At 35.4% G+C, this 12,630-nt stretch overlaps 1 protein-coding gene across 1 annotated transcript in view; it reads left to right on the forward strand.

The window, feature by feature from the left end:
• The window catches only part of LOC113225437 (fatty acid synthase-like), a 79,026-nt gene that overhangs the window by 19,762 nt on the left and 46,634 nt on the right, over positions 1 to 12,630 (forward strand). Inside the window, exons 5-7 of the mRNA XM_026457748.1 lie at positions 1,216 to 1,419; positions 1,684 to 1,800; positions 1,978 to 2,141. Coding sequence (XP_026313533.1) covers positions 1,216 to 1,419; positions 1,684 to 1,800; positions 1,978 to 2,141 — 485 coding nt within the window. The remainder of the gene's footprint in view (positions 1 to 1,215; positions 1,420 to 1,683; positions 1,801 to 1,977; positions 2,142 to 12,630) is intronic.

The following is a 12,630-nucleotide window of genomic DNA, read 5'->3' on the forward strand; positions in this document are numbered from 1 at the left end:
AGTGATTGACGTACTTAGTCAAATGCTTTGTTTGGATTCTATTGAATTTGGAATAAATACAAAACTAGATTTAATTAAACATATTTCATTTCTCTAGTAATATAAGTGCTATACAATCAGAAATTTCGTTACACACTACATTTGGACTTTCGACCAACCTACTGTAAATTAGTTACATATAATTCAATTTCAGTCTTAAATGTAAAATGCTGGGTTTTCACATGTTACTGGTTTCAAATCAATATGCTGTACCTTCCAGTTGCTAAAACGCTACGATCACCCATAACATAGATATCATAAGAAGTGGCTAAAAGGCTGGTAAAGCCAGAAGATGTGCGGAAGCGTATCCCCATTGTATTAAATTGCAGCTTTGCTTGGGTCGCGAATGCTAACGCCTGGAAAACGAGGCGATTATAGCAATTTTCCTTTGAAACGCTCTGGTCTGTTGTAGACCTATGCCAACAAAGTTGTTTGTCACTTACACCACTACGCCTCTGGTCCGTAAAGCTTCATTCAAAAATGGCCTCTAAGTGCAATCTTCGTAGAGCAGAAAGATAATATACACTGAGGAAAACAAAGCACGGCGTACTATCTATTACTGCTGCCCGTTAGTATATTCTTTATTATATTGTAAAGTAGTTCACAGTAGTACGGAACAAAACTTAAAGCCACTTTGGCCTTTTCATTATGAACCGAGACGTAACCGAACAGTTTGTTTGAACAACAATAATCTTCTTAACAATTATGGGTTTAATGCCTGTTAAATTCGACGATATTCGTTTCTTCTAAGAACAGATATTCATGCTTAACAGTTCTTTTAATTTGAGAATAATTGTCTTGTCATGTCACTGTAATTAAAACATTGTATTATATATATACATAGTATATATTATATATTATTCAGGTTTAATTTCTTACTATATTCTTCATGCGTCTAACGTGAGTGAGAGCCTATAATGTTAGGTATGATGGTCAATGCCTGGACAAACCCTTCACCATCTCATAGATCTACGAACCGTCTTAATTGCACGGGTCGCAAGAGGCATACCGTATTTTTGCAGAGCTCATTCAGCAAGCAGTCCATCCCTACACAATTTCATAGGAATGTCTTCGTGTCCCAGTTGTCTCCTCACTGAGATGTGAGGGCAAAAGTATGCTTTCATTGTGATGGATTGTAGTATGATAATTACTATAAAACCTCTGTCTTGTTTTCAGATGTTCCCGCGCCATGTTAGCAAACCGCATTTCATACTGGCTAGGAGTGACTGGACCGTCTTACACTGTAGACTCAGCGTGCTCAAGCTCTCTCTACGCCTTGGAACATGCTTTCAGGTCAATCAGAGATGGACATTGTGACGCTGCAATTGTCGGAGGATCGAATTTGTGTTTACATCCTTATGTGTCACTCCAGTTCTCTAGGTAAAATTGTATTTGTATTTGAGTTTGCCAAACAATCATCATCTTAGTCTCAAATTAGTAACGAAAACATTTCCCTTCCCAGGACTCTAAATCGGTCCTATTTAGAATCATATTCTTCATTTGGTTTGTTGTCATCTTAAAAGCGCCAGCTTAAGTATAGCCGGATATTTTTGTTACACCCCGTGACTGGACTAGAGCTTCTGATAATATGAAAATCGTTATGTAAATGAAACTAAATTTACTATGTTTGGTTTGTATGTTTAGATTGGGAGTATTGTCCCCCGACGGTCGATGCAAGAGTTTCGACAACAGTGCCAACGGATATGCTCGCTCTGAAGCTATTGTCGTCTGCTTCTTGCAGAAAGCCAAAGACTCAAGGAGGTAAGTAATGTGACTTTTCTTCAAGATTTCGCCTAAAGGGCTCTTTTTTTTAAAAGAACGAAGGTATTCGCCGAGTTTCGTAATTATATAATATAAGAATCCTTCATTCTTTTGGTACTTAACCTTTTTTCCACTTTTTTATCTAAGTCTATCCTCATATCTCTTATTTATCCTCAGAGTATATGCCCAACTTCTCCACGCCAAAACCAACTGCGATGGTTACAAAGAACAGGGTATCACGTATCCTGCCGGCCACATCCAGAAATTGCTTCTCAGTGAGTTCTACGAGGAGTGCTCCATCTCAGCAAATACTTTGGAATTTGTTGAAGCTCACGGCACAGGTTTGTTCACGTTCTTTTCTACTACTTGGGATATTTTCTACATCACACTTAGTACCAGTATCTTCAGATACTTTCTGTAGTACCATTGCTTACACGCCAACGTTTTATATATCACTAATAACACGAATATTACCAATTGTTGACATATTATATGATGACACAATACAGGACACAGCAATGTGAGCTCTAAACACTAACATTCAAATACAAATGTCGAGGCGAGATCGGTTTAAACGAATATATAGAGTGATAACTCTAGACAAATAAAACACTATTAAAATATAATTCAACCAAAATTTATCAAATCATGTTTTCATTTTCATCTCCGTGCCCACCTAATTTGTTAAAGACAAAACATAATCAGATAAAAATTGAATAAAAGGGTACCATTAACGAGGTTAATGAAGAGAACAAAGATAAATATAATTTGAAAGTTACAATAAAGAAAATATTAACTTAATAACACGATGACAATGGTCGTGTTCTACTGATTGAAGCTTTCTACGAATTTTTCGATATCGTTTAGAAAACCAGTGTTATAGTTTATTGTGATAGTATAATTTTCAATTTGCAATATTTCATTCAAAAATTGAGAAGTCAGGGACTGATGTCAGAGATGTTAGTGGTACTTGGTAAGAGGACAATAATTATCTCGTGATATTTACCATTTTCATATTGAATTGACTGGCTTTAAATTGTTTCATAAGGGTGAAAGCCATGATCGTGGATACATAACCATTACCATGCGGTACTCCCAAAATTTCATCCATGTCATTAAATTCGATACTGGCAAAATTGCCACCAGTTTAGTGTAGATAAAGCTGTCCTATGCAGAAAAAAAATTAATGCCTACAAGGTGTTATAAGTCAACCCACGCAATAAATACGGAACATTATTACCACCCCAGAACTGGGAAAAAAAATCATGCAAATACAGATGCAATTGATCATTCCAAGGCCATTGACTTTTTCTACTTGAAAATGAATGTCCTACACAGAATGATAGATCAAATATATCACCTACATACCTCTCCGTTCCACTCCGCTTTTCTTTATCATCCATAGAAACTCCATTCTTTGATTGGGTCTCTCCTCCCTCTTTTCCCTTCTGTCAAAAAAAAATTGAACTTACTATATAAAGTTTTTTAAATTGAGAAATTCTTAAGATCTACTGACTCGATATGTAGCTCAGTTGGCACAGCGGTAGCCACGTGGAGGCAACAGACGCTGGTTCGAGTAGTTTGTTCGCTCTTCGTGTCAATAATAATAATAACTAATAACTAACTAAAAAAAACTAATAACTAAAAACTACACCTAACTGTCTCCGTGGCCAAACCGTGGTTGCCACGCCGATGTCACTGGTTCGATTCCCGAACTGTAAATGTACCTGAGTGAAGAAATTTTTTAAGTTCTCACAGGTGGCGTTACGGCAAAAAAAGCTGTAATAACCGAATACAAATATCCGCAACTAGCACGTAGGTAAATTCATAAGATCCGGTGGTTAGGACAGGTGGTAGCCACGTAGTGGCGACAGACGCTGGTTCGAGTCAAGTCGACTCAAATTAATTTTTCCTTGTGTTTGTTCTAAAACTAAAAGGTATCAATTTAAAAACAAAGAAATAATGAAGACTTAAATTAGAATCTGTGTTCTCGGCATTTGCAATCAACAGAGAACGTGCATCCGATAGCTGAAGACAATGAAGTGTCAAGAATGAATAGGCAATAAGTGTAAAAAATGGGTCAAAAACATCCGGGCACACCTAGGGGGCAGTTAGGGAACCAATTTAAAACCCGTTAGCAGCAATATAGATAGGGGAATTGCTCTTTTAATGCCATTTTTTACTGTTGCAATCTTTAAGAGATAGTGGTTCTTTAACGAACAGGCCTCCATTGATACTTATTGTGGTTAATTTGGTTTCTTTAAAGCGAGGACGAGATGCGGAGAAAAACTGTTTTACTAGATCAAATCTTTTACGATACACCTAAGGATATTGCCTGAAGAATGTTCTAATTTGTTAAATCGCACTGCTATTACAATAATGTTATAACTCAAATATGTGAAATTGAAGATTATACCATTATTGAACGTAAAATTTGATTCTCTACATGTCATTAAAACCGTCTTTAGAATATCGTAAGAAACAACTAATAGATATCTACTTAACTTAAAATGAGACACGCTTTATGTCAGCTAGTTCTGGCCAAAATAGTCCTTATTCAAAATTATAAAATATTTTTTCTCTTTTATTTTTAAATATATTTAGCATGTAGGTAATTGTTTGTAATAAACTATAACCTATACATGTGTTCAGGAACCGCATGTTACGACTGGCGAAATGGCGGCAAATAATAACTTTTCTCACGCATGTCACACAACCGTAGTTTTTATTTTTAATTCATAGACAAAGTAGAACAGGCCCCCAACTATCATATCGTTCGATATCAAGTAACGTGTGAAATTGTCAAAATCGTTTGCTATTGCTATTTCATTTTGAATAAAACTTCATCTCGACTGATATCGGAATTGAGGTCCAATCAAATTGTTTTGTTTTTCAGAGTGTTCGAAATTTGATATCGAATTCGATGTTATTATGAAGCAATAATAACATTTTCACAGATAAGAAATTTGTTCTAACAAAACAGTTTACCTTTATGCTGGTCGTAATTTGCGGTTTTTGAACACATTATAGAGAGTTTATAATATGTGTGTAAATATAAGAATTTATTTCAGACAACGCTGTTACATGTTCATATAGTGTTAATAAATAGATGTTTACAACTATGTTCATGAACATGAATGGACATCCAATACTTAAGGATTGCGCTATTCATCTATATGCTATCACCCTAAGCAGACAGTTGGTGCTGCCCCTCATTCTAACCAACAGGGATGCCACTCTCTTGCGAATGATTGCCTGAAAGCCGCCAACATCCCCAAGGTCCTATACTATGGAGACTATTGATGTAACTTGAAAAAAATCATTTTATGGAAAAATAGTACAACAAAACAAAAATTTGTATTTTTTTCGAAAAAAGTAAAATGAAATAACTGAAATAAATAGCATCAACTTAAATAACATTAACTGTGATTATTTTACTTTATGGATACTGTAAATATGAATTTCCAATCCAATCCACTTGACAATCAACAACAACGAAGAGTTAATTGCACTGCTTTCAATCAAATTATAAACTAAACAATGAATGAGGATTTTTTATAGGGTAATTTCCCGTCCATAGACATAAACGTCAGGGAGTGCTGCCCATTGGTCTTGAGCAATAATATAAACAAAAGAGGTAGTGTCAAATTAAATCTAAAAAATATAATAAATGTAATGTAAAATGTCCCAAGTCAACCTATTTAAACGTAGTGACATGTAAAGGAATATGAAAAAGCTAAAACGTTGAATTTAAATTGTAATGTCATCGCAGTACTGTCTAATTTTGCTTGCTTCGCTGTCAGTCGAACAAACGAAGACTAAAGCGTGAATGACGCTCTGTATACGATTTTAACGCCCTATAAGTTCGGACACTTTTTAGCGCGGACCCGACGTCCACATAATTGTAAGTCAATGAAAAAATATAACAAATGTATGTTGGAACTATGTTATTGTCACGGCACTTTTTGAGAAAAGTTAATGCAGCTAGGGCGCGCGCACGTTTGTTCTTGAGGTCTTCGAACCGCCGGATTTTATTTGCAACACCCAGTCCGTACTGGTGTACATATCAAGTTCTTAGGTTTTCGCGATTGTTACACATGGGAAATGAAACTATTTGTCCGGATTTCAATCGCGTATATTTGTTTATTCAAACAAACCGACGTTTTGGGCCCTTTACAGGTCCCATGGTCACCTATAAGTTAACCTATGAGTCAACTATAATAAATGTGTTTTGTTTTTCGTTATTTTTTCACGGTCTTTTTACAACACTAATTTAGACAGCCTCAGCCGTCCCCAGAGTCAACGTTGTTAAATTCGACACGCAAGGCACTGTAAGCTTTTTCACTGTAATTGTTACACAGTTTGCAAGTGTGAAAAATCTGGTAATTTGTTTTATATTTCTTTTTATTTATTTATTTTCAGGTTACAAAAGACCCGTAAACACATACCTTATAGACTAACATAAGTACATAATAATATAATAAAAACTATTTATTTATTTACACGTATGGACCACGACGTGTGACGCAACGTGGGTGTCCGATAGCCGTCCTCGGAAACCTCTTCGGCCAAAAATCCTCCTTCATGAAGGTCGACCGATGTTGAGTTGGTACTCTCACCACAAATGAATTAAAATTCACCTTGTTGCGGGACTCCAACTGCTCGACCCTCAGGGCAGCTTTGGCTTTCACCCGTATGTACTCCACGATATCCGCAAACTTTGTGAAGAAATGAAGTCGTGTCACGTATAGCAACGTCAGACGTTGGACGCAATAGATGGTTGGGGCCAGTCGGGGCGGTGCCATTAAGGTTACGGCTAGTGTACTTCTTTTCTTTTCCACCTTTTTAAAGAGGGTAATTTTAACCCCATGAGCATCTTGCAAACCTGCGGGCTAGCGTGTTTATTACACTTTACCGCCAGTGCCCTAAGAATGAATTTCTCCATCCGTTAGTAATATAGTGTAAACATACCATTGTTTTTCTTCAGAATCTTGAGAATTTGATCAATTTCTTAACTTTTTCTCTAAACTGTGATGAATATAAGTATTGACTAATTTAGTTGAACTCCCTGATACCATTGATTTGTTCCTGATACGAGGTCGTGTTACTTTGGTTCAGTTTTCCAAGTTAACCTCTAGAATGCGCCCAGGCATACAAATCTTATTCCCGACGGATATTGAACTTCTAAGTCGACGAGGTAAGTTACTCGATTACGGGCTCTCAGTCTACATTAGGAAAGTTTTGACAGTTTTTATTTCACCTGCGTCACACTGGTAACAATCTACTTTTATCATACTTGATAAATTCTTTTGTACGTCCATTTGTTTGTTTCGTGACGGTACTATTATTTGTACCATTACTTATGCATGCACACACCGGCACAATTAGCGGTGCAAAAAAGTGAGAATATAAAACACTAATGTTTATATTTAAATAAGAATTAGACTTAATTACAGTACCGGCATGCTATGATGGCCGTTTTGACGTTTGTCCGCTCATCAAGTTTCGTATTAATTCATAACTACGTTGAAGGAGCTAATTGATGTACGTTGTTGTCAATAGTGACGTGCAGTAAAATTTATGGATGTATTATTTTAAGACACAACTCGGCATTTGTTTTTCGAAATTCGAATTTTTCAAAAATTAAATCTCATACGATCGTCACTCATAGGATCGCCGTCCAGCACAACTTTTACGTCCGGGAAACTCGAGTCAAAGCTAAATGCAAAACAAAGCAGTTTCGAATTGACGGTATATTAAGTAAACATTATTATTTTCGTTCTATTAAAACTTTTTAATTAGCTACTCCTTGCAATGCTAGTAATAAATCTAGAAACTTATAGATGCTACTCTATTTGATTAAATTTTTTTCGTTAATAAATTGAGATTTGACCTCACTATTGTAATCTATCAAAACGGCCATCGTAGCGTGCCGGTATGGTAGAGTACACTCAGATCGAAAGATTTTTTCTTTGTGTTCATAAAAACTAGTGGAGTATTAAAAACAAATCAAGTTTACTAACATGACTTTCAATCATAATGATATTTTTTTAACATCGCCATAGGCAGCCTTACTAAACCTTTATTGAAAATAATCGAAATTAAACAAAATTCTTTTTTTTAGATTTTGTGACAGCGCCGAAAATTGTAACAGTTTAACAGTTCAAATAAAATTTTAATAATCAAAAAAGACTTTCAACTTAAGTTTACGAAATTTACAACTACGCAAATAGCATTCGATAAACCTGTTAGAAATTTAAACAAACGCAAAGAAATGAAAACAATGAGAGTCGAGAATATTTTCAATTTTAAAATTAGACCTATATTAAAATAACCGGTTAGGCTTATGAAAAAAACACTGTATTATTTTTAATGATTACTCGTGGAAAAATTATTAATTACTGCTACCATTGAAGGTAACGTTTTCCCCGGTTATACAAATTCAAATTTTCAACAATGACTTATGGTCGTTTCCATTTTCCGTTTTCACCTCACTAGCTCGGATGGGCTTTCTTTCTTATTAGAAATCTGCGCGCAAATTGTTGGCAACTGGTTTTTGAAATTCAAACTTGACGATGGACTGTAGAGCACCTCACTTTTTCTTTCGATGAAAAAAAAACATAATGACACGTTCAACTACGTGATTTATCGTATATTATTTATGTAATATAAATCCGTTGGCACATTTTATTATTATTATTGTTTACTTTAAATTGACAACGATAACTAATTTTGTTTATTAAAACCGATTTGTTATAGTTCAAATGTTTTTCTTGCATCTACCATTTTCCTCGGTTTAATGAGGTGAAAAGTCGTGTATAAGGAGTCTCGCTTTGCTCGTGGTTCAGTCTTAGGCTTCTTCGCTTGCTCAGGTTTCAAAACAAGCACTTGGGTCAAACAACAACTTTGTAGCCTTGCATAATACATAACTATTATTGTACCAGTTCCCAAACTGCATTGTCGTTCTTGAATAATCAAACATTATAATTATTAACATAAAGATCGAACAGAAAGAAAAATTCCTTCCATCTGACAGGACTCAATCCCGCGTCTGTGGCACACCAGGGCGCCCGCTCTACCAACTGAGCTACAGGTCGAGTCAATAACCCTTACGAATTTTTCTACGTGTTTGTTAGAGATCTTTATTTTTTGGTTTTACCGTAGCGCCACCTGTAACAAATCTATGAAAATCATTTCTACATTCAACCAGGTACCTTTACAGCTACCAGAGGCTTGATTGTAATTGATATTATGATGTTTTACTACAATGATATTAATTTATTTTTTTGTTAAATTACTCCACTGATTTGTTATAATTATTAATACAAAGATCAAACACAAAGAAAAAAATGCTTTGATCTTTGCATTAATTATAACTAGTGGAGTGATGTCACAAAAAATATATGAACATCGTGGTAGTAAAACTTAACAATATTAATTACAATCAAACATTATTTAAGCTCAGAGCGTTTAATACAAAAAATACAAAGTGGCCCGATTAGTGTATCCGGGAGTGTATACGTATCTATCTACAACCACATTCTGTAGTGTAAAGAACAATCCGACCCTTCGTCAAAAAAGGGTATTATAGCGAAAATGTGTCATCAAGAACTTGTGATAGTCATTTGTTTCCCGACTACAACGTTAATTTTACTTGTCGGCCGGAATGGATGACAAAAAGCGCGGACAAAACAAATTGTCAACGCAATAACAGAGCGGTGGACATTCTAACATCTTCTTTTCACATTTTGCGTCTTTTTAGGTTATAGGATACATTAACAACAGCAGTAGTCTATAAATATTATCTTTTTAGTAATTTAATTCGCACCTCTAGTGCAAAAGGACAACTATCTTAATATCAAATATATGTATAACCAGAAATAGAGATGAAATAAGAACCATCCAGCCCTGGCAACTCATCAAGCAAATGGGCCTTATATCACTTTTAAATATCAATTCTCGTTTGCACCGAAATCACAAATTAGAAAGCTAAGATAGTACAGCGCCAACAACTGACCTGTGAGTACGTCTCCGTATTTTCCAAAAATATCTGTATTTATTCTATTATAGATAATATCTCTAACAATGGGGGCTGTTTCATTCGGTGGTGTAGGAAAAACAACATAACATCTAATTACAAAATAAACAGAATCACATTTCATCGGTAATTAGATATTAAATATGTAATTTTACAATCTTCGTCCATTATAGCAAAGCTAAAGTTAACTGGTCGATTTGAAGTGAAACAATAGACGACACCCGTCAATTGTTTCGAATTCGGGCTTTCCAATCGAAGTGCAGTTGTCACGGTAATGATATGGCAAAATAGTTTTCAAACAAATTAAATGACATTTCGTCTCTATTTCTGGTTATAATTATACTCGATGTCTTTTGATGACACCAAGAGACGGGACGAACAAGTCGTGCGCGTTTCTTTATATATCAAGTACGTTTATAGTAGTTAATTCTGACCCATCATCCCTTTGTTGGTAAATCAACGGTTCTCCTTAAATTCAATTTTTCAAATGCCAAACTCTTAAATAAAGGCTTTAACAAAAACTTAATTATCTGGATCCATTGACTTACAAATAAATGGACGACGGGTCTAATACAAAAATCACGAAAAAAATGTCCCAAGTCAACCTATTTAAACGTAGTGACATGTAAAGGAATATGAAAAAGCTAAAACGTTGAATTTAAATCGTAATGTCATCGCAGTACTGTCTAATTTTGCTTGCTTCGCTGTTCGAAGAAACAAACGAAGACTAAAGCGTGAATGACGCTCTGTATACGATTTTAACGCCCTATAAGTTCGGACACTTTTTAGCGCGGACCCGACGACCATATAATTGTAAGTCAATGTCTGGATCAGACAAAATTAAGTTGCTTAATTTTCAGAAAAAGCTTCTAGCGTCTAAAGAAAAGTATTTTCCGCTAGAAAAGATAACCCACCAGAGCCGAGTGAAAAGCTAATTTTTGTAGCGTTCGCTATAAAAATTTCCGCCGTTTTCATAGCGCTTTTTAGGGTTACGTAGTTCAAAATAAAGTAACGTTCATTGGACGACAACTATCGCCCACAGCTATACAAACCGTGGTAGTCTAAAGATTTGACGGACCGTTTCTCAAGCAAAGGGCATAGATTCGAATCTGCATGCGAAATTTTATTTGAAATTTATCATGAGCTTTTCGGCAAAAGGAAACATCGTAAGGAAACCTGAACTTAGTAGCAGTAGAGCTCCTTGTGACAGAGTTCGTCCAGGGAAGTACTCCCACCTTAAAGGTTCTGATGAAATTACAGGCACATTGGACTTGTCAACTTATCTCACAGGATGACGGGCATAATGGCAGTGCCCCTCAGACCTTTCCGATTTAAGGCTCTTGTCCCGTTACTTGATATTATAAACACACACGAAACAAACACATCTACAAATAAATTTTATGTTTGCAATTTAGTGACTCTAACCAGCGATTGTTGTCTCAGCGTGGCTGCTAATTCCTAAAAATACCTCCACGGCCCGGTTATGACGATGCGATGAAGGATGCATCGTCATTACACCTTTTCATCACCCTTTTCTCTGGTTCCTGACCACTTACTTTTGAAATTTTTAATAATTCTTTAATTACCTATCTTCGTCAATCTTAATTTTCTTCTCTCCGTCGCTACTTTCTACTAAAATTCCGAAGCGAACACACGTGCTCTCCTTCATATAAAAATTCTGACCAGTTATAACAATGAAAATCATGCAACTTAACTAGTTATAAAACATCAGTATTTTTACGAACACTGGCCCTTTTGGGGTAAGTTTGCTTACTTTAAATATTAATCCGTTGTAAGGGAGTGTTTCATATCATTGTACATGTTTTTATATCCTTATTTTGTACTGTTACAACCTTTACGCCCTTATTTTACCTGTTCTTTTGCCTTCCTGTACCTTCTCTTTCTTATTTCTACAATAAAATTCATGTGAATCGAGCTTTCTATTTAATTACGCGAGGCCCGCGTGACACGGTTACCATGCCAGAGGTCCCGGGTTCGATTCCCGGGCAAGGAGAAATATTTGTTAGGCTTACATTTATTTCTCTCGTGAATTTGGGTGTAATTTTAGTTGTCTACGTGTGTATCAATTACACCCGCGATACAAAGCTTTCCTGGTAGGCTATAACTGTGTGCGTTATTATTATGCACGTCCTACACATTGCTTTTTGCTGTGATACACCACTTCGCGTTACCCACTAGGCGATAGCTGAAAATCAGTGCGTTGCTTTTGGGCTACACCTGCACTGAGCTATGGCCTGTTTGGCTTGCTGCAGCACTCACAACTTGCTTTTTAATTAATTGTAGATATATCGTCGTTTATTGTGTATATTTATTTGATTTCATTCCTTTTTGTTATTTTGTATGTTTTGTTTTGAGTTTTTTTTTGTCTTCTTTCTTTCTTTAGCTATTTGTTGTTTCATATTATTGTGTGTGCTTGTGGTAAGTCAATAAACTTATTCTATCTATCTATCTGTCTATTATTATTATGGATATCTATTTACTCTAGATTATTGTTACTCTATCTAAACTACATTAATTTTACATACTATAGTCTTCTTTAATTGTCAAATTGGCGCTCTTAAATTGTGACGACTATAGCTTACATAATCGATTAATCAGAAACAACATGTGTATGGCCTTTAGGCAAAATTCGTATATAAAATACAAAAGAAAATTAATAAATTAAAGCCATAGGTAATAATTTCACATTAAGCACACCTTCTCTCAACTATCGTTGCTTTTAATTAGTAGCTCTTACACAAAATTTTGTCTAGTAGAGTTCCGTCTGTGGT

This window comes from Hyposmocoma kahamanoa, unplaced genomic scaffold, assembly GCF_003589595.1.
Source record: "Hyposmocoma kahamanoa isolate Upper Pololo Valley unplaced genomic scaffold, ASM358959v1 160, whole genome shotgun sequence".
NCBI lineage: Eukaryota > Metazoa > Arthropoda > Insecta > Lepidoptera > Cosmopterigidae > Hyposmocoma > Hyposmocoma kahamanoa.